Source organism: Notothenia rossii (assembly GCF_949606895.1).
Source record: "Notothenia rossii genome assembly, chromosome: 11".
Taxonomy (NCBI): Eukaryota; Metazoa; Chordata; class Actinopteri; order Perciformes; family Nototheniidae; genus Notothenia; species Notothenia rossii.
Window position 1 is genome coordinate 60,075,421 of NC_136910.1, and position 25,570 is coordinate 60,100,990.

The 25,570-nt window shown below is 40.5% G+C and overlaps 1 protein-coding gene and 1 long non-coding RNA gene across 5 annotated transcripts; one reads left to right on the top strand and one right to left on the bottom strand.

Annotated features, from left to right (window-relative positions):
* The first annotated feature begins 24 nt into the window (after nt 1-24).
* LOC307024342 (calcyphosin-like protein) lies at nt 25-25,552 on the top strand. 4 transcript variants are annotated; one of them, XM_079658402.1, is made up of 5 exons: nt 25-150; nt 12,473-12,610; nt 24,325-24,502; nt 24,672-24,881; nt 25,415-25,552. In XM_079658402.1, exons 2-5 carry the CDS (start codon nt 12,474-12,476, stop codon nt 25,514-25,516), a joined length of 627 nt encoding a protein of 208 aa, XP_079514528.1. In that variant the 5' UTR covers nt 25-150; nt 12,473; the 3' UTR covers nt 25,517-25,552. The 4 variants fall into 4 exon arrangements, with proteins under 4 accessions (XP_079514528.1, XP_079514527.1, XP_079514529.1 ...); XM_079658401.1 differs by lacking the exon at nt 25-150 and having other exon boundaries at nt 12,066-12,610; nt 24,678-24,881; XM_079658403.1 differs by lacking the exon at nt 25-150 and having other exon boundaries at nt 12,066-12,610; nt 24,696-24,881.
* On the bottom strand, nt 4,449-5,647 carry LOC307025059. The gene is made up of 3 exons (XR_013804051.1): nt 5,486-5,647; nt 4,799-4,969; nt 4,449-4,536 (listed from the first exon to the last, which is right to left on the bottom strand). It is a non-coding gene; the product is annotated as an uncharacterized lncRNA (long non-coding RNA).
* Nucleotides 25,553-25,570: the final 18 nt, after the last annotated feature.

A 25,570-nucleotide genomic window follows, 5' to 3' on the forward strand; every position in this document is an offset into this window, starting at 1 on the left:
TTACACAGGTGTGTTCTTTGTACAGGTCTGTTGTTTTTTCAGGTGTAAAACATTAAGTCTAAACCAGAGTCACGCGATTGGACGGTGGTCTCCATGGTAACGGAACTGTTTGCGGAAGTGCAGCTCTCCGTTTGCAGCTGGAGATTAAAGGTGAGTTTCCTCCTTAATATCACCTGTATTTATAACAGCACGATATTAGGAGTGATAAGAACAACAACACGATTGGAGGAGCATATAGTTTGATACATTTGAATATTACAATCCTTTGTTATTTTATCGTTTCTTATTTGGACCTGCCGTCGTGAAGTGACGTCACAGCTGACGGCTGCTGTTCTGTTATCAGGAGACGGGGACACCTTATAGAGGACAGCTGTTTTGTAATCAGGAGACGGGGACACCTTATAGAGGACAGCTGTTTTGTAATCAGGAGACGGGGACACCTTATAGAGGACAGCTGTTCTGTAATCTGGAGACGGGGACACCTTATAGAGGACAGCTGTTCTGTAATCAGGAGACGGGGACACCTTATAGAGGACAGCTGTTCTGTAATCAGGAGACGGGGACACCTTATAGAGGACACCTAATATAGAGGACACCTAATATGGTTAGGCAGAAATATTGAATCCATGTTGAAACCCGGACATTGAAATTTAACAGAAAGCGCAAATTGTTTTAATTTGGATAAAACATTGGACTTTAGACCATAACTACGGAGCCCCTAAAGGGACATGAAAAAAAAAAAAAGAAAGAAAGTTACCGGTGCGCCAAGGAGGAAGTGAAGCGCACAGGACACAACCATTTCATTGCAGACTGTTATGTTTACGTGGGGAAATGACAGTGCATTATTTGAGATATATTTCGTACTCAGACTTCACTTTAAGGACATTTCGGCCAGGGGTGTGTGGTCACTCCAGGAGGCAGCGGGACGTGTAACTCAGAGAAGAGCAGCACCAGCGCTCAAAGAGCTTTTACGCACCCGCCTTCTGTGTTTACCTTCATTGAACAGCTATAAAGAGTGACCACAGGCCGTTTTAACCACACACACCTCTACACACACACACCGAACTGCCCGATTACTCCCCCTTTTATTAGTTTTATGAAGGAGATCGCCGGTCATCAGGACGCATGATGGGCGGACTGGGACTAAAAATCAGCCCGGGAATCTCACCCTGCCCAGCCGACGTAAACTGTCAACGGGGGGGGGGGGGGCAGTCCGCCACTGGCTCTGTGTGTGTGTTCTGAGTGTTTGTTTCCCTACAAAAAAGCTGCGGGGGAAGCAGGTAGGCTACTCTGCGAGTCACGGACATTAATTCATAGATCAAAGCAGACTGGTTTACAAACTCTCCTGTTTTGCCAATCCGGTGCTTAAACCAATAGCTCTACACCCCTGGCCGAAATGTCCATAAAATTAAGTCTGACTTCAAAATATAGTCTATCTCAAATAATGTATGCTCTGTCATTTCCCCACGTAAACATAAAAGTCTGCAATGAAATGGTTGTCTAATGTGTGTTCCACTTCCTCCTCGGTGCATCGGTAACTTTCTCAAAAAAAATAAAGTCAAGAAAACGGATTCGTTCCGTTTTCCTGACTTATAGGTCTACATCTTAACAGACCATTAACAAGTGCAACATCAATACTGTACTGAATGAAGTGGTCCAAACTTGTAAACACACACTACACTGCAAAAACTAAGCCTAAAAAAACAAGAAAAATAAATATTAAAATGAGTAATATATTACTTAAAATTGTAAGACAAATTATCTGCCAGCAGAACAAGAAAAATTCACTTGCCAAGACCTTCTTAAAACAAGTAAATAAATCTAGCCTAAAAAGATCTACAGATATCTTAAAACAAGTGTTTTTAAACCAAAATTAAGTAAATTTGAATTGAAGCAAGGAATATCTTTAAGAGTTATAATCTTATAAGGAAAAGGTGCTTGAATTCAGCATATTCTACTGCTTTTGTCCCAAATTCTATTTTATGTTAGGCAACATATCTTAAATCCAGTGCAGCTTCGCTTTGAACAGGTACATTTGTCTAGATAAAGATAAGATTTAAGAATAATTTTCTTAATATGTAGAAAAATCTACTTAAATTCAGCATTTGGTGCTATTAAAGTATTCTTAAAATAAGGCTAAATACCAAGAAACGTGGAGACAAAACCTTCAAAAATCTTTAATCCTATCAATATAAACTTTGACTGCTTGCATAAAGAAAAATATGAGTCTCAAATGATTTCTTTTAATGTTTTTATTGTTTTCAAACAGCGTAGTGAAGGTCAGTCATCAGATATGTCTTTAGAGAAAAAGAGAGCAAGTCAAATTCTCATGAAACTTTTGACTCAGCGAACAATTTTCAATAGGACTACAAGTATGAGGGGCCACTAGGGACATTATTCAGAAATACCGTTCACATACACATGTGAAACACTCACACACACACATGAAATCCAAAGTCATTCACATATACAGTACATGTGATACACACACACACACACACACACACACACACACACACACACCTGAAACGCTCTCCCACAGATATGGGATAGTGTGTTTTATGTGTGTGGGTGAGCGTTTCAGGTGTGTGTGAGAGCGTTTCAGGTGTGTGTGTGAGAGCGTTTCAGGTGTGTGAGAACGTTTCAGGTGTGTGTGAGAGCGTTTCAGGTGTGTGGGTGAGCGTTTCAGGTGTGTGTGAGAGCGTTTCAGGTGTGTGGGTGAGCGTTTCAGGTGTGTGTGAGAGCGTTTCAGGTGTGTGTGAGAGCGTTTCAGGTGTGTGAGAACGTTTCAGGTGTGTGTGAGAGCGTTTCAGGTGTGTGGGTGAGCGTTTCAGGTGTGTGTGAGAACGTTTCAGGTGTGTGTGAGAGCGTTTCAGGTGTGTGAGAGAGCGTTTCAGGTGTGTGTGAGAACGTTTCAGGTGTGTGTGAGAGCGTTTCAGGTGTGTGAGAGAGCGTTTCAGGTGTGTGTGAGAGCGTTTCAGGTGTGTGTGAGAGCGTTTCAGGTGTGTGGGTGAGCGTTTCAGGTGTGTGTGAGAGCGTTTCAGGTGTGTGTGAGAGCGTTTCAGGTGTGTGGGTGAGCGTTTCAGGTGTGTGTGAGAGCGTTTCAGGTGTGTGTGAGAGCGTTTCAGGTGTGTGGGTGAGCGTTTCAGGTGTGTGTGAGAGCGTTTCAGGTTTGTGTGAGAGCGTTTCAGGTGTGTGGGTGAGCGTTTCAGGTGTGTGTGAGAGCGTTTCAGGTGTGTGGGTGAGCGTTTCAGGTGTGTGGGTGAGCGTTTCAGGTGTGTGTGAGAGCGTTTCAGGTGTGTGTGAGAGCGTTTCAGGTGTGTGGGTGAGCGTTTCAGGTGTGTGTGAGAGCGTTTCAGGTGTGTGGGTGAGCGTTTCAGGTGTGTGAGAGCGTTTCAGGTGTGTGAAAGCGTTTCAGGTGTGTGTGAGAGCGTTTCAGGTGTGTGTGAGAGCGTTTCAGGTGTGGGGGTGAGCGTTTCAGGTGTGTGAGAGCGTTTCAGGTGTGTGTGAGAGCGTTTCAGGTGTGTGTGAGAGTGTTTCAGGTGTGTGTGAGAACGTTTCAGGTGTGTGAGAGCGTTTCAGGTGTGTGTGAGAGCGTTTCAGGTGTGGGAGAGCGTTTCAGGTGTGTGTGAGAGCGTTTCAGGTGTGTGTGAGAGCGTTTCAGGTGTGTGTGAGAGCGTTTCAGATGTGTGGGTGAGCGTTTCAGGTGTGTGTGAGAGCGTTTCAGGTGTGTGGGGGAGCGTTTCAGGTGTGTGTGAGAGCGTTTCAGGTGTGTGAGAGCGTTTCAGGTGTGTGTGAGAGCGTTTCAGGTGTGTGTGAGAGCGTTTCAGGTGTGTGTGAGAGCGTTTCAGGTGTGTGTGAGAGCGTTTCAGGTGTGTGTGAGAGCATTTCAGGTGTGTGTGAGAACGTTTCAGGTGTGTGTGAGAGCGTTTCAGGTGTGTGGGTGAGTGTTTCAGGTGTGTGGGTGAGCGTTTCAGGTGTGTGTGAGAGCGTTTCAGGTGTGTGGGTGAGCGTTTCAGGTGTGTGGGAGAGCGTGGGAGAAGTTGAAAACTTGAATAGTGACATGCCCACTCAGCTCTACTGGTTTGAGATCTGTCCCGAACCATTGGGTAGTACTCTATTAGATGCTTCGCCATGACAGTGAGTTCACGGCTGCATGGATAGTTAAAGTCATCCCCAGCTGCTCTTTTAATGGAAATCATGCTTGTGACTGTATTCCTGATCAATCGACAGCGAAGATCTTTGGAAAGGACGTAGTCTCCTTCTTCTCCAGCACGCTGCTTTTCAGAAAAGGTGCTTTGTGATTGCTCCAATTCTGCGTCTGTGTATAAGACATACAGTGGACTAGGAAGCTGTACGGTTCTGATGGCACCATGTTGGGGTTGTGGGCTTTGAGAGGGGAAGGAAGCTGGAGAAAAGACAGGGGATGGAGAGGGGTTGGCAGGAGGGAAACAAGGAAGGTTGGGGGGTGGGAATAGGGCTGAAATCAGAAGTCCCATGAGAGGTACTCGGTCTACACAGGTCTCTCTCCTGGCCCTGTATAAAAGATGCATACATATATATATATATATATATATATATATATATATATATATATATATATATATATATATACATATATATATATATATATATATATATATATATATATATATATATATATATATATATATATATATATATATATAAATAATGGTATTTACAATAAAAAGAGCATTACACTGTGACAAAAAAAAATCAACACAACCAAAAAACTCCACTTCTTCAAATAGCTGCATGATGACTAGGAAAGGCTTACTTGGTAACAGGTTTAAAGTCCCTCAAATGTTAGAATCTGGAATTACCTCATTATCATCATGAGTGAGTCTCCAAATGGTTCTTCTTCTTCTGAAGTGCTCAGGCCCGGGAAGGAGATCACGCAAGTCCTCCTTAGATAGGCTGGGCAGCATGTCTCTGCTTATATTAGCAGCTGAGAACAGATTTAACCACACAGTTAATAATAAGGTAAAAAGCAACTAATAACATATTTATCTAAATAAATAAAATGAAAGAGTAATGTACATTTCTGGCTGGCTTCACAAGATTTTATTTAACATTAAAAACATGTATTGCACTTACTTATAATTTAAATTAAAAAAGTTGCTGTTATAATAGCCCGCACTGTCATACAACAACGCATTGTGAAATGCTGTCTACAACAAAAAAGGGCGCCAAAGATGTGTACGCTAAATACTTTACTGTCAGTTGTGAAAGGCTCATTTGCTTCTTGACATTATTTCTGGCAATAATACAGTATAAATTAAAATGTTAACCACGATTTGTCATTTGTGCAGTTATTAACAGCTTACAGTAGATATTAGCTATGTTAACACTAGATATGTAGCCAGCTAGCTAGCTTACTTTGCATGCTAACTTGTTGTCCAACCGATTCAAATAATGTAAAGCTTGCTGGAAAGGTGCAGCATAAAATACACAATTACATTACCTTTTAATGCTGCAGTTGCGATAGCATCCATGCCCGGATATGTGATATCTCTTCCATTTTCATGCATGGCGTAGTTAAATGTGAAATCACGGAGGTTCAGTCTTCTGCCTGAAGGAAAGCTAGCCAGCAACCCTGAAGCTAGGTGCAGTGGTGCACCTGACCTAACACGCCCTTAACGGACCCTTTTCGCGGTTCCAATCGGAAGGTACCATTTCTTTAAAAAAAAAGAGGGGTGACAGAGATATTGTATATGTTGCAAATATTAGGAATATTAATAACTGATGCAGTCATAGGTAACATTTCAAACATCTGTTTCTAGATGCACATCATTCCACAAGTTATTCCCAGGCATTTTTATGACGTGTATATATATATAGGAACATGACTCACCGGTCTCCACCATACAGCTAGAGAATGTGATAAACCCACTTCATTAGTTATTTTCCAGGGCTAACACTCGGATTCGGAGGAGATTTGCGGAGATCCGAATGTCACGTTTTTAGTTTTGTTTGTCTAAGTTTGGGTGTATTTTGCTGTTCGGTTCTCCCTGTCATGTTTTCCTCCTTGTATATTGTCTGGTCCCTCTCTCTGTGTTTTTCCTCCCTGTCGTTAGTTTCCCTGGTGTGTCTAATTGTCTGATTGTGTTCACCTGTTGCCCTTGTGTTTCTCCTCCCCTGCCCGGCTATTTCTCGTCTTGTGACTCTATGTTCCGCGAATCGGACATTCGTATGGCACCTGGTCACTTCGCGCTCGAGTCCGAGTCCAAGTCCGAGTCACCCAAGGAGTATCCGAGTCGAGTCCGAGTCATCATTACCTGTGTTCGAGTCCGAGTCCAAGTCCGAGTCACCCAAGTAGTGTCCGAGTCGAGTCCGAGTCATCATTACCTGTGTCCGAGTCCAAGTCCGAGTCACCCAAGGAGTGTCCGAGTCGAGTCCGAGTCATCATTACCTGTGTCCGAGTCCAAGTCCGAGTCACCCAAGGAGTGTCCGAGTCGAGTCCGAGTCATCATTACCTGTGTTCGAGTCTGAGTCCAAGTCCGACTCACCTAAGAAGAGTCCAATTCAAGTCCGAGTCAGAGCGTCAATGTACAAGTCGAGTCCAAGTCATCGTGGGGGGAAAAATTCAGGAGTCCGAGTCCGAGTCCAAGTCAGCGTACGCGAGAATTCACGAGTCCAAGTCCGAGTTGCGTCAATCAGTGCGCGAGTCCGAGTCGAGTCACGAGTCCCGAAAATCGGCAGTCGAGTCCGAGTCCAGGACTCGAGTACTCCATCTCTGGTACTGGGTTTTAGACTGACAATAAAACAATTAATTTAATTTGGTCGTTATCTGTTTTTAATATGTTAAGAGATGAAAAAGGATATGATGCTTGCAATAAGATATTCTGACTTTGAAAAAGCAGTTTTCTACTTATCTAATACCTTTAGAATTATGGTATTTCTCAATTTAAACATGAATTTACTCAGAATCAGTATTAAAATCTCAAGAACAAGTAATAAAACCTCATTAAGACAATTAAGTAAAAAACACTTAATGGAAGTGAAATTCACTACCGCTAAAACTTCTTTGTAAGAGGAAATATCTTAGCAGACTTTGTCTTGATTTAAGATATTCCATCTTAGTAAGATTTCAGTTTTTGCAGTATTGTTGGCAGATGATTGTTATTAGCTTGTTCAAAATTACCTCGAATTACCATATCTCCCAAAATGTATGAAATCAAACTAAAAATGACAGAAAACATGATTTTAATATTCAAATTTACCCCAGCCAATTAAGGAGAACCGTAAGGCCGTGTGTGACGAAAGTTATATGGGCACGTTCGGGGCAGCGCGCTAACCCAGAATCTGGTGTTTGATTTTGAAAAAATATTTTTCCAAGCCTTTGAGACAGTTATTTATGATTATCTTGGCCACTAGGGGTCTTACAGCTTCGAGACTGGCACCGTTGGATTCAGCGTCAAAAAATAAGATAGATATATTTTGATAAAAGACAAAACAAAACAAAAAAACATTTTTTTACAGGGGTCAAACTCCAATATTTTCGATGATCTTTGGTATTTCCCAAGGTCCTAGAAAATCGAGAACTAGCCCATTCGATTCAACGTCCTTTTTTAAGTCTGAAAAAGTGTTTTTTAATAAAAAAAAAAAAAAAAGTTTAAAAAAAAAAAGCAAAATCTGCAACTATTTCAAAAATCTGTAACTTCTTATTGAAAAGTTGTAGACCCTTGATGTCACCTACCATTCGACTCAGCGTCATCCAATTAGCGGGAGGGAGGCATAAAAAAAGTCCCTAGCTCAATGAATGTTAGGGACCCAAAATAGTGCCACTACAAAGTAGTACCAGTCGAATCCAAATTGCCTGAAACGTGCTCCTAACAGTTTTTTGGCTGGTCAATTTTGGCCTCAACACTTTTATGTGGATTTATGTGGGATATTTCTCCCCCCCCACACCCCCCACCGCCACACACAGACTACACCCCCCCCCCTACAGAGTACCCCCCTCCCTCCCCCATCAAGAATAAAATAAAAGGCAAACAGCATAGATTCAACATTGATTCGATGTTGGCATTTCAATCATTAAATTCGACCACAATACAACGTTGATTCAATGACATCTTTTCAACATTTAAGGTTAATCCACCATCAATCTTCAACCTTAACCAAAAATCAACATTTTTGACCATAATTCAACGTTGATTTAACATCTTTTGCTATCTGGGAGAGGACAGCTGTCCAGTAATCAGGAGACGGGGGACACCTTAGAGGCGGCCCCGCTGCGGTGTGAACAGGAAAAACCGGTGCTTTTCAGGCTCTAGCTCCGAACCGGTCCTGGAACCGCGTTGGTGGTGACGTCATAGAGGAGACGTTATAGAGGAGAGCTCAGATACCTCATTCACACCAACGGTGTTTCGGAGCTGGAGTTGGAAAAGCACCAGGTTTTCCTCTTCACACCGCAGCGGAGCAGCCTCTTAGCTCCGATATTCGGTTCATTTCGAGCACCAAAAAATTGTCCGGCCAGAGCAAAAGCACCACATACGTCACGCTTACGTCGAGGCGGAGGCAGGGGCGGGATCAACTCGTGAACAACAACAAAAAGCCAGCGTTTTATCCAGTTTGTTCACAACGATGGAGAAAGTTAACAAGCAGCAGTGGTCCACTGAAGAGACCAGATACCTGCTGGGGATCTGGTCTTCTGAAGAGACCAGATACCTGCTGGGGATCTGGTCTTCTGAAGAGACCAGCTACCTGCTGGGGATCTGGTCTTCAGAAGAGACCAGCTACCTGCTGGGGATCTGGTCTTCAGAAGAGACCAGATACCTGCTGGGGATCTGGTCTTCTGAAGAGACCAGCTACCTGCTGGGGATCTGGTCTTCTGAAGAGACCAGCTACCTGCTGGGGATCTGGTCTTCTGAAGAGACCAGCTACCTGCTGGGGATCTGGTCTTCTGAAGAGGGACAGAGGAAGCTGGAACACAATCGGCCATTGTTGTTGTTGTCGGTGTCAGCTGTGAGGGGTTCCGCGCGGTTTGGCTTTATGAAGCAGGCACGCAAACGGTTACGTCATGACGCAAACGATGACGCAATGACGCAGCACCAGTTGGACTCTGGGCGGTGTGAAAAGAGCCAGAGCTAAACCGAAGAACCGGTTCTGAACCTGAAAAGCTCTAGCACGGAGCTTGAACCAGAGTTGCGTTGGTGTGAATGAGGTAATAAAGGAGACGTTATAGAGGGGACGTCATAGAGGAGACATCATAGAGGGGACGCCATAGAGGGGACGCCATAGAGGGGACATCATAGAGGGGACGTCATAGAGGAGACATCATAGAGGGGACGCCATAGAGGGGACATCATAGAGGGGACCTCATAGAGGAGACATCATAGAGGGGACGTCATAGAGGAGACATCATAGAGGGGACGCCATAGAGGAGACATCATAGAGGGGACGTCATAGAGGAGACATCATAGAGGGGACGCCATAGAGGAGACATCATAGAGGGGACGTCATAGAGGAGACATCTTAGAGGGGACGTCATAGAGGAGACATCATAGAGGGGACGCCATTGAGGAGACATCATAGAGGGGACCTCATAGAGGAGACATCATAGAGGGGACGTCATAGAGGAGACATCATAGAGGGGACGTCATAGAGGAGACATCTTAGAGGGGACGTCATAGAGGAGACATCATAGAGGGGACCTCATAGAGGAGACATCATAGAGGGGACCTCATAGAGGAGACATCATAGAGGGGACCTCATAGAGGAGACATCATAGAGGGGACCTCATAGAGGAGACGTGTAAATGGTCAAAAATGGTATATTCTCTGTTAGCTTATGACCTCCCCGATTGAGCTAGCAACTATCTTCTTCGACATTTAGCATCACATTGGATATGTGCTGAATTTGTCGTGGATTGGATTTTTTCCGATCATTTCCCTACGAGGAGTTTGCAAAAATGTGCTGAAAATGCATGAAAACTGCCCATTTTTCTAAACGGCCAATTTTCTGGGGGGCAAATGGAAGGCGATTTGAAATATGTCCACAATCAGAAGAGGATTGTGTATACAGCGTTTCGTGAATATCTGAAAAACTGTATGCAAGAAGTTTGGAGTAATTTGTGACATGTTAATCGGCAACAATTGTAAAATCCCCCTTAGCTTACGACCCCCTGATTGAGCCAGCAACTATTTTATTTGCAATTTAGCATCACATTGGATATGGGCTGAACTTGTCCTGGATTGGAATTTTTCCGATCATTTCCCTAGGAGGAGTCGCCAAAAATGTGCTAAAAACGCACATTTGTCAAAATGGCCGACTTCATGGGGGGGCGGGGCTAATGGAAGCCATTTTGAAAAAATTCGGCAAGGCCATGAGGAAAATCTGTGCCATGATTCGGGTAGCTCGAAGAAACTATATGTGACTATCGCACAACAGGGGGCGCTACTGAGATGTTTTTGTACAGTCGCGAAGAGTTCGTGGGCTGTGACGTGTGTTCCAAGTTTCGCGTCCGTAGCTCATTTTAGCACATCGCAACAAAAAAATGTTTTATAGGCCACGACCACATTCGTCATTCGTTGCGACACTTTGAATCTCAGTTCTTACTCACCCCCAGAGTATGTCTATACAAAAACCCAATTATTTCGTCAATCCGTTCTTGAGTTAGAAATTTGCAGTGTTTTTGGGGCCCCCTACAGTCGAAATGAAATTACTTTGGTGTGCCTATTCCCCAACACAGACTGAACCTATCCACCAAAATCTTTGGTGAATGGATACATTGTTGATGAGTTATGAACATTTCTTTCTAAGCCACACCTTTTCGCAAATACGTTTTGATTAATGGCGGACATATTTATTACTTGAACATGCTCATTTCCTACTGTAATGTGTCTGACCCTCCACCGATGCTGTATACTAAGATTGGTGTTGATAAACAAAAGTGAAATTTAGGATAATATTTCACTGTTTTTAACATTATGCTAATAAAAAAAGTAGGCGGAGCTTAGGGGTTCAAGAGGACTTTATGTAGAGCAGGTCCACCCGGATAAGTGGGCAACATTTCAGGTCCATGGGACTTGCGGTGCGACTATGTACATTTCTCAAAACATTTTTACATATAGGTAGCGCTAGCGAGCATGTTGGCAATTTTGAACCCATGGACTCCAAAATGTCAAATTTGTCACCTGTCCTGCCGTCCCTGCAAAATGTCCCTGCTTGAATGGCGTCGTAAAACCTCAAAAACAGGTTTCAAAGCGCACAGGAATCATAACATGAATTCTACGAATAACAATAGGTCTTCGCACAGTTCGCGCTCAGGCCCTAATAAACAATAGTAATGATAATAGTCATGTATAATAATTAGGGCTGTCAAACGATTAAACATTTTAATCAGATTAATCACAGCTTAAAAATTAATTAATCAGATTAATCACCATTCGAACTATGTCCAAAATATGCCATTTCTTTATGTATATTGTTGTGGGAATGGAAAGATAAATGAAAGAAGGCGGATATATCCATTTAACATACAGTACGTTTATTATAACATTGTTCTCTGTGTCAAAATGAAAGACAGCCCACACACCTATCAATCATCAAACTGTGGGGTCTTAATTAATTACGTGTTGATTTCTATCAACGGGGGAGTACTTTAGGAAGGTCGACGGGAGGCGGGGGCTAGTGGAGTACTTCAGGAAAGTCGAGGGCTAGTGGAGTACTTCGTGACCACAGAGCGTGAACGTTGGGATCAGCTGTTTTAGCGCAGTTCTCCAGTGAAGGGAGGGAGTCTCCCTCCGCAGCTGGTTGGCGTAGTTTTTGCACAATTCCATTGTACAGACCGACGTTAACAGCAGCCCTGTCTGTGCACACGGAGACCGACTCTGTCGTCCGGTGATCTAACCGCCTTCTGGAAAAGCCTCACAAGTACGTGGGTAGGCAAATGCGCTTTGTGACACAAGTGACGGTACGCATTTCAGATTACGCACCTAACCTGCGTACCAGTTATGTGCAAACTTGTACTACAGCAAAAGTATTCTCCGTCTAGACTTCATGCAACAACACCACGCCGTTATCTTGATTCTGATTGGCCAGAAGACATTATCAAAGATGTTCTATTGAGAAGACGATCACTACGTGACAAAAGTTTTCAAAACCGTTTCTGGTCTTCGGTATTTCCAGATAAGTGGCTACTGAAATCAATCTTACTAACTGCTGTCTGTGTGATTTATTCCGCGCGAGTTGGCAGACTTAATTTTGCTTACTTTAACATCATTTTTCAAGGTGGGGCTAAGCCATTTCTTGGTATGGGTGTAGCCTACCCCAGCCATACCCTGGCGCTGCCACTGGTGGGATGTATGGGGCGGGCCATTCTGCACATGCGTTAAATGCGTTAAATATTTTAACGCAATTAATTCAAAAAATTAATTACCGCCGTTAACGCGATAATTTTGACAGCATTAATAATAATAATAAAGATATGAATGCTAACAACCCTCAGGATGGCGGGTACGAGCAGGCACGACCGGGCAATGTCTCTGAAGGCGCAGAAGGAGCTGAAGGAGTGCAAGGATCCGGTGGAGAGGCTTCGTCTGCACTGCCTGTCCCGAGGCTCGTCTGGGATCAAAGGGCTGGGCCGGTGAGACTCTGTTTCATATATATATATCACAACTTTAACACTGTTTAATATATCACGATATACCACCACTTTAACACTATCTAATATATCACGATATATCACCATTTTAACACTGTTTAATATATCAAGATATATCACCACTTTAACACTATCTAATATATCACGATATATCACCACTTTAACACTATCTAATATATCACGATATACCACCACTTTAACACTATCTAATATATCACGATATATCACCACTTTAACACTATCTAATATATCACGATATATCACCACTTTAACACTATTTCATATATCATGATATATCACCACTTTAACACTATTTCATATTTCATGATATATCACCACTTTAACACTGTTTAATATATCACGATATATCACCACTTTAACACTGTTTAATATATCACGATATATCACCACTTTAACACTATTTCATATTTCATGATATATCACCACTTTAACACTGTTTAATATATCACGATATATCACCACTTTAACACTATTTCATATATCATGATATATCACCACTTTAACACTATTTCATATATCATGATATATCACCACTTTAACACTATTTCATATTTCATGATATATCACCACTTTAACACTGTTTAATATATCACGATATATCACCACTTTAACACTATCTAATATATCACGATATATCACCACTTTAACACTATTTCATATATCATGATATATCACCACTTTAACACTATTTCATATATCATGATATATCACCACTTTAACACTGTTTAATATATCACGATATATCACCACTTTAACACTATTTCATATATCATGATATATCACCACTTTAACACTATTTCATATATCATGATATATCACCACTTTAACACTATTTCATATATCATGATATATCACCACTTTAACACTGTTTAATATATCATGATATATCACCACTTTAACACTGTTTAATATATCACGATATATCACCACTTTAACACTGTTTAATATATCACGATATATCACCACTTTAACACTATTTCATATATCATGATATATCACCACTTTAACACTGTTTAATATATCATGATATATCACCACTTTAACACTATTTCATATTTCATGATATATCACCACTTTAACACTGTTTAATATATCACGATATATCACCACTTTAACACTATTTCATATATCATGATATATCACCACTTTAACACTATTTCATATATCATGATATATCACCACTTTAACACTATTTCATATATCATGATATATCACCACTTTAGCACTATTTCATATATCATGATATATCACCACTTTAACACTATTTCATATATCATGATATATCACCACTTTAACACTATTTCATATATCATGATATATCACCACTTTAACACTATTTCATATTTCATGATATATCACCACTTTAACACTGTTTAATATATCATGATATATCACCACTTTAGCACTATTTCATATTTCATGATATATCACCACTTTAACACTGTTTAATATATCACGATATATCACCACTTTAACACTGTTTAATATATCACGATATATCACCACTTTAACACTGTTTAATATATCATGATATATCACCACTTTAACACTGTATAATATATCATGATATATCACCACTTTAACACTATTTCATATATCATGATATATCACCACTTTAGCACTATTTCATATTTCACGATATATCACCACTTTAACACTATTTCATATATCATGATATATCACCACTTTAACACTATTTCATATATCATGATATATCACCACTTTAACACTGTTTAATATATCATGATATATCACCACTTTAACACTGTATAATATATCATGATATATCACCACTTTAACACTGTTTAATATATCACGATATATCACCACTTTAACACTGTTTAATATATCACGATATATCACCACTTTAACACTATTTCATATATCATGATATATCATGACTTGAACACTGTTTAATATATATAATATATCATGACACTAACACTGTATAATATGTCATGATATATCATGACTTGAACACTGTATAATATATATAATATATCATGACACTAACACTGTATAATATGTCATGATATATCATGACTTGAACACTGTATAATATATATAATATATCATGACACTAACACTGTATAATATGTCATGATATATCAGGACTTTAACACTGTATAATATATATAATATATCATGACACTAACACTGTATAATATATCATGACACTAACACTGTATAATATATCATTACTTTAACACTGTATAATATATCTGTCAAGGGGTGAACTCTGAGGCATGAACTCAAATGCACAACTCAGACTCAGACTCGGGTGGTATTCAAAAATAAAGACTTTACTGGAATTTACACAGTAACAAAAACAAGAAACACAAAATCACTCTTCCGAGGAAAAACTAAATGCAATAATCGTGAGCATGAGAAAACGGGATACGACCATGGAGCAGGCTTGAACGTGGTCATGAATAAGAAACGAACTGGCACTGGACAAGTGGGGGCTAACACAATATATACCCAAGGTGAGGGGAACAGGTGGAAACAATCAGGGCGGGGAAACCAATCACGAACACAGGAGACACATAGGGAGTTCTGAAACGAGAGGGGAAACCACTTTTCACAATAAGACAGAGGGCACAGAACGAAGGGACATGACAAAACTAATATAAAGAATAACATTTCATGATAAGTTTCCGAGACATGACAACATCATGATATATCAGGACTTTAAAGAGCCTGTGACACGAGTTTCCCCCATCATCCAAACCCATCAATTTGAGTAAATATTGTCCCCTTGAAAACCGTTACTGAACTGATTTTGGATATTTGTACTTTGATAACCATTCATCTTTCCTTCAATGTTGACCATTTTCTGGATCCTCTCGGGGATTCTTCAAGTCCCGCCAAATTATGTGTGACGTCAATGCGGGCACAGCGCTCCAGCTGCTCCGTTCAGGATCCCAGCATCTGCATGTAAACGCACGATGGCGCACACAGCAGCAAGCTCAGACAGCGATGACAGTTTAATTTGAACGTGTCTGAGAGCTCATATGAGGCTGAAGGATCGCTTTATGTTGTATCTGTTAGAAGTTTAGGAATTATGTGCGTCTATATGGGCGATCATACGGTCATGTAGCCGGTGGTAGACTGGGACTACAAATCATCCCGGGACTCTCGACCGGCCCACTTCGGTACCACTAGTACACTGTCAACGGGGGGAGTGGGGGATGTGCTAGGGACTTATCCGACCGGCCCACTTCGGTACCGGCCCATCAGGACCGTCCCCACTGCACCCAGCCCAGCCCACGTAAACTGTCAACGGGGGGAGCCTCGCTGCGGGGAAACGGTGGACCTAGTGTCCCGATCGGAGTGGGAATAATAATAATAATAATAATAATAATCTGTGCATTTTATCCATTAATTTCCCCACATTGTGGTAAAAAACCACACGTTTAATCCATGTTGGTGTACTACACTGACTACAACTACAAAAAGCATCGGTTTGTTTTGTTTTCTCATCAGGAAATGCAGACCGGCTCAAACAAACGATTTTTAATCATCATCCTCACGATCATTTATTGCTGTTATTGTTTACATCCCGCCGGGTTCCACAGCGTTGCAGGCGAATGACGTCATCCTCTCCTCCGTCGCGGGATTACAGACACAGCACCCCAGTGCATTTATCACGGTTAATGGAGATTTTAACCATGTAAAAGTCTCCAAAAGCCTTTCAAACTTCAGCCAGTATGTCACCGGTGGCTCTAGGAAAAATTAAGACACTGAACCTGCTGTATGCCAATGTTAAGGAGGCATACAGCTCCACCATCCTCCCCCCCCCCCCCCCCTATGCAACTCAGACCACAACCTGATAAAGCTTGTTCCCAAATACAAGCCTCTTGCCAGGAGAAAGCCGGCTACCACCAGGACTGTACAGCAGTGGTCGGATGAGGTCGAGGAGGAGTCGAGGGAGTGCTACAGGTTAACAGACTGGGACATGTTTCAGAGGGTTCACGGTGAGGACATAAATGGACTCTCCCATTGCATCACCGACTACATCCGTCTCTGTGAGGAGAGCGTTGTACCGACCAAAAAGGTACGATGCTTCCCAAACAACAAGCCCTGGATCAATGGGCACATGAAAGCCCTCTTGAACAGGAAGAAGAGGGCTTCATGGCTAGAGACACTGAGAAAGCTAAGACTGTACAGAAGGAGCTGAACAAAGAGCTACGGGAAGCCAAGGAGAAAGAGACAAGTTGGAGAGTCGTCTGGAGGCCAATAGCTCTAGAGAAGTGTGGGGAGGGGTGAGGAAAATCACTGGGTACAAACAATCCAGCACGGCTGTGCAAGGGACCCCTGAAGGTGCGAACGAGCTAAACCTGTTCTTCAACAGGTTTGACCATCCCATCTCCAGCTCAACAGGACAGCAGGGGTTCCCAAACCCTGGCACCACTACTCCCTCTTCTTCTTCTTCTTCTTCTTCTTCTTCTTCTTCTTCTTCTTCTTCTTCTTCTTCTTCTTCTTCTTCTTCTTCTTCTTCTTCTTCTCCAAACACACCCAACTCCACTCCAGGGGGGGCATCAGCCACTCCCAGCAGTCTCACACCCCTAATAATCACCACCGGACAAGTTAGGAATCAGCTCTCGAAGATCAACGTGAGGAAGGCAAGGGGGCCAGGCAACACCAACCCCCGAGTGCTCAAGGCGTGTGCCGGTCAATTAGCAGGAGTTTTTCAGCACCTCTTCAGTCTCTCCTTGAAGCTGATGAAGGTGCCGGACATCTGGAAGACGTCTTGCATTGTCCCGGTGCCCAACAAGACACGCCCCAGCACCCCAGAAGACCACAGGCCTGTTGCTCTGACTTCACACGTCATGAAGATCTTTGAGAGACTGATTCTGCAGCACCTCAAACCCCTCGTGTGTGACTCCATGGACCCTCTACAGTTCGCTTACCAGGAAAACATTGGTGTAGAGGATGCTATCACCTACATGCTCCACAGAGCCTACACACAGCTGGAGGAGCCGCACAGCTCACTAAGAATTCTGTTCTTCGACTTCTCCAGCGCCTTCAACACGATCCAGCCACGCCTGCTAGCTGAGAAGCTGTCAGTGATGCAGATGGATCACAGCCTGGTGGCCTGGATCACAGACTAGCTCACCAGCAGACCTCAGTATGTCAGACTGCAGGGCAGCGTGTCTGATGTGCTGCTGAGCAACACTGGAGCCCCCCAAGGAACTGTGCTGTCGCCATTCCTGTTCACCCTCTACACCTCCGACTTCCGCTTCTACTCCGGCTCGTGCCACCTACAGAAGTTCTCTGACGACTCCTCCATTGTCAGCTGCATCACAGATGACGATGAGGAGGAGTACAGGGCCCTGGTTGAGAACTTCCGTAGGCTGGTGTGACAACAATCACCTCCAGCTCAACATCAGCAAGACTAAGGAGCTGGTGGTGGACTTCAGGCGGAGCAGCAAGAGGCCTCTGACCCCTATCACCATCAGGGGGAGGATGTGGAGGTGGTGGACAGCTACAAGTTCCTGGGAGTGCACTTAAACAATGAACTGGACTGTCAGACAACACCGATGCTCTCTTCAGGAAGGGACAGAGCCAGCTGTTCTTCCTGAGGAGGCTCACGTCCTTCAACGTGTGCACGAGGCTGCTGCAGATGGTCTACCAGTCTGTGGTGGCCGGTGTGCTCTTCTTTGCCGTGGTGTGCTGGGGTGGAAACACAAACACTAGGGACACTGGCAGGCTGAACAGGCTCGTGAGGAAGGCTAGCTCTGTAGTGGGAGTACAACTGGACAATCTGGAGGAGGTGGCAGAGGGGAGGACGAGGAGGAAGCTGGACAGCATCCTAGAGAACCCCTCCCACCCACTCCACGCAGAGCTAGTGAAGATGAGGAGCACGTTCAGCCACAGACTCATCCCTCCACGAAAACGCACCAAGCGCCTCGGACAGTCCTTTGTGCCTGGAGCCATCAGGCTACACAATAAGGGGTTAATGATGAAAAAGAAATCAAATTAAATCACTGGACATAAATATACACTGTTTCCACAACCCATGTTAACATCTTATTAGTAGTAGACCAAATAGGTAGATAGATGTCACTATGTGTACAGATGTCCATTTTCACTTTTCACTTGTCACTTTAACTTATTCCGTACTTTATAACTTAGATGACCAAATATGTACATATATGCTGAGAGTTATTTTACTCTTATTTTTACTCATTTCCTATTTCATAGTCTTTTATTATTATTATCATTATTTTTTTTCTTAATTTTCTTAATTTTTGATTTTCTTAATCTGTGTGAATCTTTGCTGTCCTGTTTTTTCACGCTTACCCTGTTGCTGCTTTGTACAACTGAGTTTCCCCTCTGGGATTAATAAAGGTTAATCTTATCTTATCTTATCATTTAATGAATCATATGTTCGCCGAATTGACATGAAAGCACTAATAAATGTAGTTTCATCCACTTGAGTTTACAAAAATAATCGATTTGTTTTTATATCACATCCGACGGGAGGAAATTCAGCAGCTCTCACTACCGATCTGTAATCCTAATTCAATCATCATCTTCATCTCGATCATTTATGTTTATGTTCGCCGAATTGACATGAAAGCACTGAGAAATATGAATATACTGTAGTCAACTTCATTAAAACGTTATGAACGTGCCTAAACTCAGTAATTCACCATTTCTACGCATGACAACACACTTTGTCCGTGTTTGGCTCTCTTTCCGCACAGTGAAGCGTTCCCGCATTGACGTCACTTCCGGCTTCCCCCAAAACCTCAAAATGAGTCGAAGGAATTTCCCCAAAATGTTCGAAATTATTGATATTTATCGGAACGGTATCGCACCTTCTTTTTTAAACTGACGGTTCGAGATGACTAGTAGCCCAATATCTCATTGCACAACAGCTGTTGGGAGGCTGTCACAGGCTCTTTAAACTGTATAATATATCAGGGCTTTATCACTGTATAATATATATAATAAACACTGTATAATGTACAGAGGTGGGACCAAGTCATTGTTTCGCAAGTCCAAGTCAAGTCTCAAGTCAGGATGGCCAAGTCCAAGTCCTAAACTTTGACAAAACGAGTCTTAAACAAGACATTATGTGCTTTTCACCAAATGTAATGACATCGATCAACAGAATAATACTTACTAATCAAACTGCTCTTTATTAGTCACATTAATAATCCATTTTCTCTCTGCTGGTAAAGTAACGTGTTTTCTTCTATTTGAAGAGAGATCAGTAAGGTAAGGCTACCGTGACGATTTGATTCAGAAGGAGTTTAATGAATAAGATCCCTGATGTGGAGGTGACCATGTGTTTATTTCCACTGTGGACAACATGTTATAAGGGACCCACCATCTATCTTTATGATGATGTTCAGCGAGGCGTCTCTATGGGGAAAGAACACCTGAGTCTAGATCCCTCTGCAGGAGGTACTTTGACTAGATTGTGATGATCATACTTTTGTACTTTTACTTGAGTAACATTTTGAATGCAGGACTTTTTATTGTAACCGAGTATTCCTACACTCTGTACTTTACTCAAGTACAAGATCTGAACTTCTCCCACCTCTGACAATAAATCCTGAGTGGGTACCAAAACAAAAACCTGCTCTGAAGGTTATTTTCATTTTAGAAATCCTGCACTCAGCTTTGCTTTCTCCAATATCATTGAAATGCAGCCAGACGCTGCTTCTTTTTTCGGTTTTCGCTCATTTCTTGACTTTTTCCGACGCGCTTGCATTTAAATCCGTCTCCCCGTCTCCCCGCCGCTCTGTAGCTGGCCTTTACCACTACACCTGCTGTCTTTGGAGCATCTGCCCCCCACTCTTCTTTCGCATAATGGTATGATCCTAGTGTGTCCTCGCATATGATTGGCAGCATGGTGGCTCAGCAAAATAAAGCCCCGCCCCTGCCTGCAAGGATTCTCAGCAGCAAGAGTAGGAGCGGCTGAAGATTCTGCTCTCTCCAACGGGAGACTGCTCTTCTCGCGGCATCTCGCGATCGGCGTGTTGGAGACCTCTGAATTAAATGATCAAGTCACCTCAAGTCAGAAGGCTCAAGTCCAAGTCAAGTCCCGAGTCATTGGTGTTCAAGTCCAAGTCGAGTCGCAAGGGTTTTCGGCGTGTTGGAGTCCAAAGTCATCAAATTTGGTGATTCGAGTCCAAGTCATGTGACTCGAGTCCGCACCTCTGATAATATATCATGACTTTAACACTATATAATATATCATAACTTTAACACTATATAATATATCATGACTTTAACACTATATAATATATCATGACTTTAACACTATATAATATATCATGACTTTAACACTATATAATATATCATGACTTTAACACTATATAATATATCATGACTTTAACACTATATAATATATCATAACTTTAACACTATATAATATATCATAACTTTAACACTATATAATATATCATGACTTTAACACTATATAATATATCATGACTTTAACACTATATAATATATCATGACTTTAACACTATATAATATATCATGACTTTAACACTATATAATATATCATGACTTTAACACTATATAATATATCATGACTTTAACACTATATAATATATCATGACTTTAACACTATATAATATATCATAACTTTAACACTGTATACTATATCATGACTTTAACACTATATAATATATCATGACTTTAACACTATATAATATATCATGACTTTAACACTGTATAATATATCATGACTTTAACACTGTATAATATATCATGACTTTAACACTATATAATATATCATGACTTTAACACTGTATAATATATCATGACTTTAACACTATATAATATATCATAACTTTAACACTATATAATATATCATGACTTTAACACTGTATAATATATCATGACTTTAACACTATATAATATATCATGACTTTAACACTATATAATATATCATGACTTTAACACTGTATAATATATCATGACTTTAACACTATATAATATATCATGACTTTAACACTATATAATATATCATAACTTTAACACTGTATAATATATCATGACTTTAACACTATATAATATATCATGACTTTAACACTATATAATATATCATGACTTTAACACTGTATAATATATCATGACTTTAACACTATATAATATATCATGACTTTAACACTATATAATATATCATAACTTTAACACTGTATAATATATCATGACTTTAACACTATATAATATATCATGACTTTAACACTATATAATATATCATGACTTTAACACTGTATAATATATCATGACTTTAACACTATATAATATATCATGACTTTAACACTATATAATATATCATAACTTTAACACTGTATAATGTATCATGACTTTAACACTGTATAATATATCATGACTTTAACACTATATAATATATCATAACTTTAACACTGTATAATGTATCATGACTTTAACACTGTATAATATATCATGACTTTAAGACTGTATAATATATCATGACTTTAACACTATATAATATATCATGACTTTAACACTGTATAATATATCATGACTTTAACACAGTATAATATATAATGACTTTAACACTATATAATATATCATGACTTTAACACTATATAATATATCATGACTTTAACACTATATAATATATCATGACTTTAACACTATATAATATATCATGACTTTAACACTATATAATATATCATGACTTTAACACTGTATAATATATCATGACTTTAACACTGTATAATATATCATGACTTTAACACTGTATAATATATCATGACTTTAACACTGTATAATATATCATGACTTTAACACTATATAATATATCATGACTTTAACACTATATAATATATCATGACTTTAACACTATATAATATATCATGACTTTAACACTGTATAATATATCATGACTTTAACACTGTATAATATATCATGACTTTAACACTATATAATATATCATGAATTTAACACTATATAATATATCATGACTTTAACACAGTATAATATATCATGACTTTAACACTATATAATATATCATGACTTTAACACTATATAATATATCATGACTTTAACACTATATAATATATCATGACTTTAACACTGTATAATATATCATGACTTTAACACTATATAATATATCATGACTTTAACACTGTATAATATATCATGACTTTAACACTATATACTATAGGATACCTTATTTTTTGACTTTTCTACATATCATACAATGACTAAATAAAGTAATAGTATGTTGTATGGCACTGTGTTCTCGTCCTGCAGTATTTCTTTAGTTCTATAAGGTGATTTGTAGTTCAGGTGATTTGTAGTTCTATACGGTGATTTGTAGTTCAGGTGATATGTAGCTTGATACAGTGATTTGTAGTTCTATAAGGTGACTTGTAGTTATATAAGGTGATTTGTAGTTCAGGTGATATGTAGTTCTATACGGGGATTTGTAGTTCTATACGGTGATATGTAGTTCTATACGGTGATTTGTAGTTCTATACGGTGATATGTAGTTTTATAAGTCCGTCCTGGGAGAGGGATCCCTCCTCTGTTGCTCTCCCTGAGGTTTCTCCCATTTTCCCCTTTAAACTGTGGGTTTCCTCTGGAAGTGTTTCCTTGTACGATGTGAGGGTCTAAGGACAGAGGGTCTAAGGACAGAGGGTCTGATGACAGAGGGTCTAAGGACAGAGGGTCTAAGGACAGAGGGTCTGATGACAGAGGGTCTAAGGACAGAGGGTGTCGTATTGTCATACTGATATTCTGTACAAACTGTGAAGTCCACTGAGACAAATGTAACATTTGTGATATTGGGCTATATAAATAAACATTGATTGATTGATTGATTGATTGATATAAGATGATATGTAGTTCTATTAGGTGATTTGTAGTTATATAAGGTGATTTGTAGTTCTATAAGGTGATATGTAGTTATATAAGGTGATTTGTAGTTATATAAGGTGATTTGTAGTTCTATACGGTGATTTGTAGTTCTATAAGGCTATATGTAGTTCTATAAGGGTATATGTAGTTCTATAAGGTAATTTGCAGTTCTATACGGTGATTTGTAGTTCTATACGGTGATTTGTAATTATATAAGGTGATTTGTAGTTCTATAAGGTGATTTGTAGTTCTATAAGGTGATATGTAGTTATATAAGGTGATTTGTAGTTCTATAAGGTGATTTGTAGTTCTATAAGGTGATTTGTAGTTCTATAAGGTGATATGTAGTTATATAAGGTGATTTGTAGTTCTATAAGGTGATATGTAGTTATATAAGGTGATTTGTAATTATATAAGGTGATTTGTAGTTATATAAGGTGATTTGTAGTTATATAAGGTGATTTGTAGTTCTATACGGTGATTTGTAGTTCTATAAGGTGATATGCAGTTCTATAAGGTGATACGCAGTTCTATAAGGTGATATGCAGTTCTATAAGGTGATTTGTAGTTCTATAAGGTGATATGCAGTTCTATAAGGTGATATGCAGTTCTATAAGGTGATATGCAGTTCTATAAGGTGATATGCAGTTCTATAAGGTGATACGCAGTTCTATAAGGTGATATGCAGTTCTATAAGGTGATATGCAGTTCTATAAAGTGATTTGTAGTTCTATAAGGGTATATGTAGTTCTATAAGGTGATTTGCAGTTCTATACGGTGATAAGCAGTTCTATAAGGTGATTTGCCCCCTGCAGGACCTTTAAGATCATGGACGACAACAGCAGCCGCTCTCTGGACCTGAAGGAGTTCCTGAAGGGTCTGAAGGACTACGGAGTCCTGATGGACAAACAGGAAGCCACCGCGCTCTTCCTACGCTTCGACCGAGACGGCAACGGGACCATCGACTTCGACGAGTTCCTGCTCACGCTCAGGGTGAGACACCAGTACCTTTAACGGGAATATAGATAACGGGATATAGATAACGGGATATAGATAACGGGATATAGATAACGGGAATATAGATAACGGGAATATAGGAAAACCGGTGCAGAAGCAGGCCTGTGATGTCGCTGAGATATCTGAGGCTGTCCTCTCTGTTAAGCCCCAGATGTCCCGCGCCCGACAGGAAGTGGTTCTGCAGGCGTTCAGGAAGCTGGACCGGACAGGAGACGGCGTGGTGACCATCGAGGATCTGAGGGGCGTCTACAGCCCCAAACATCATCCCAAGTTCCAGAACGGGGAGTGGAGCGAGGAGCAGGTCTTCAGGAGCTTCCTGGACAACTTCGACTCTCCCAACGACAAAGACGGGAAGGTGGGGATTCCTCATCATCTTTCATTCTCTAATAAAACCTATTTTCAGCAGTGTGCATCATTTGGTGAGTTTTCGTGGGGGATAAAAAATGCGATCAAAAGTGGAAAAATAAAAATCATAATTTTAGGAATCCTATGGATTTCAATTATGTTACAACTGCAGTGAGGCGGGCGATCTGCAGTCATGTTCTCCAGACCGTTCCGTGTTCTGTGTTTTAATGTTTTATATATATACACCAACCTCTGTGGCCTGTCTGGAGCCAGTTCAACAGACCCTGAGTAGAGTTATCTTAACTAACCCTAACCCTGGATATCTGTGAGTTATCTTAACTAACCCTAACAAAGAGATCGGGGCGGGGTTAGCAACATTTGACCAATCACAAACATTTGACCAATCACAAACATGGAGAACTGACAGCGCAGCATCATACTTCCAGAATGAAAAGTAAACTATCTTGTTAGACAAATATGAAGAATTTAAAATGTTAACATCCCTGACTTAAACACTTAGTGTGTCAATGTGTTTCCTGTCAGGTGACCAGTGAGGAGTTCCTGAACTATTACTGCGGAGTCAGCGCCTCCATCGACAGCGACGTGTACTTCATTCTGATGATGAGGAGCGCCTGGAGGCTCTGACGTTCATTATCATCATTATTAATAATAATGAAGCAGTTTGTGCCTCTGTTTATC

Excerpts from the sequence above, each read along its gene's own strand:
- LOC307024342 (XM_079658400.1), top strand. The coding sequence starts at position 12,456 with ATGCTAACAACCCTCAGGATGGCGGGTACGAGCAGGCACGACCGGGCA. Across the intron at positions 12,611-24,324 it reads GGGATCAAAGGGCTGGGCCG|GACCTTTAAGATCATGGACG; the intron begins GTGAGACTCTGT and ends TGCCCCCTGCAG. Across the intron at positions 24,882-25,414 it reads CCAACGACAAAGACGGGAAG|GTGACCAGTGAGGAGTTCCT; the intron begins GTGGGGATTCCT and ends GTTTCCTGTCAG.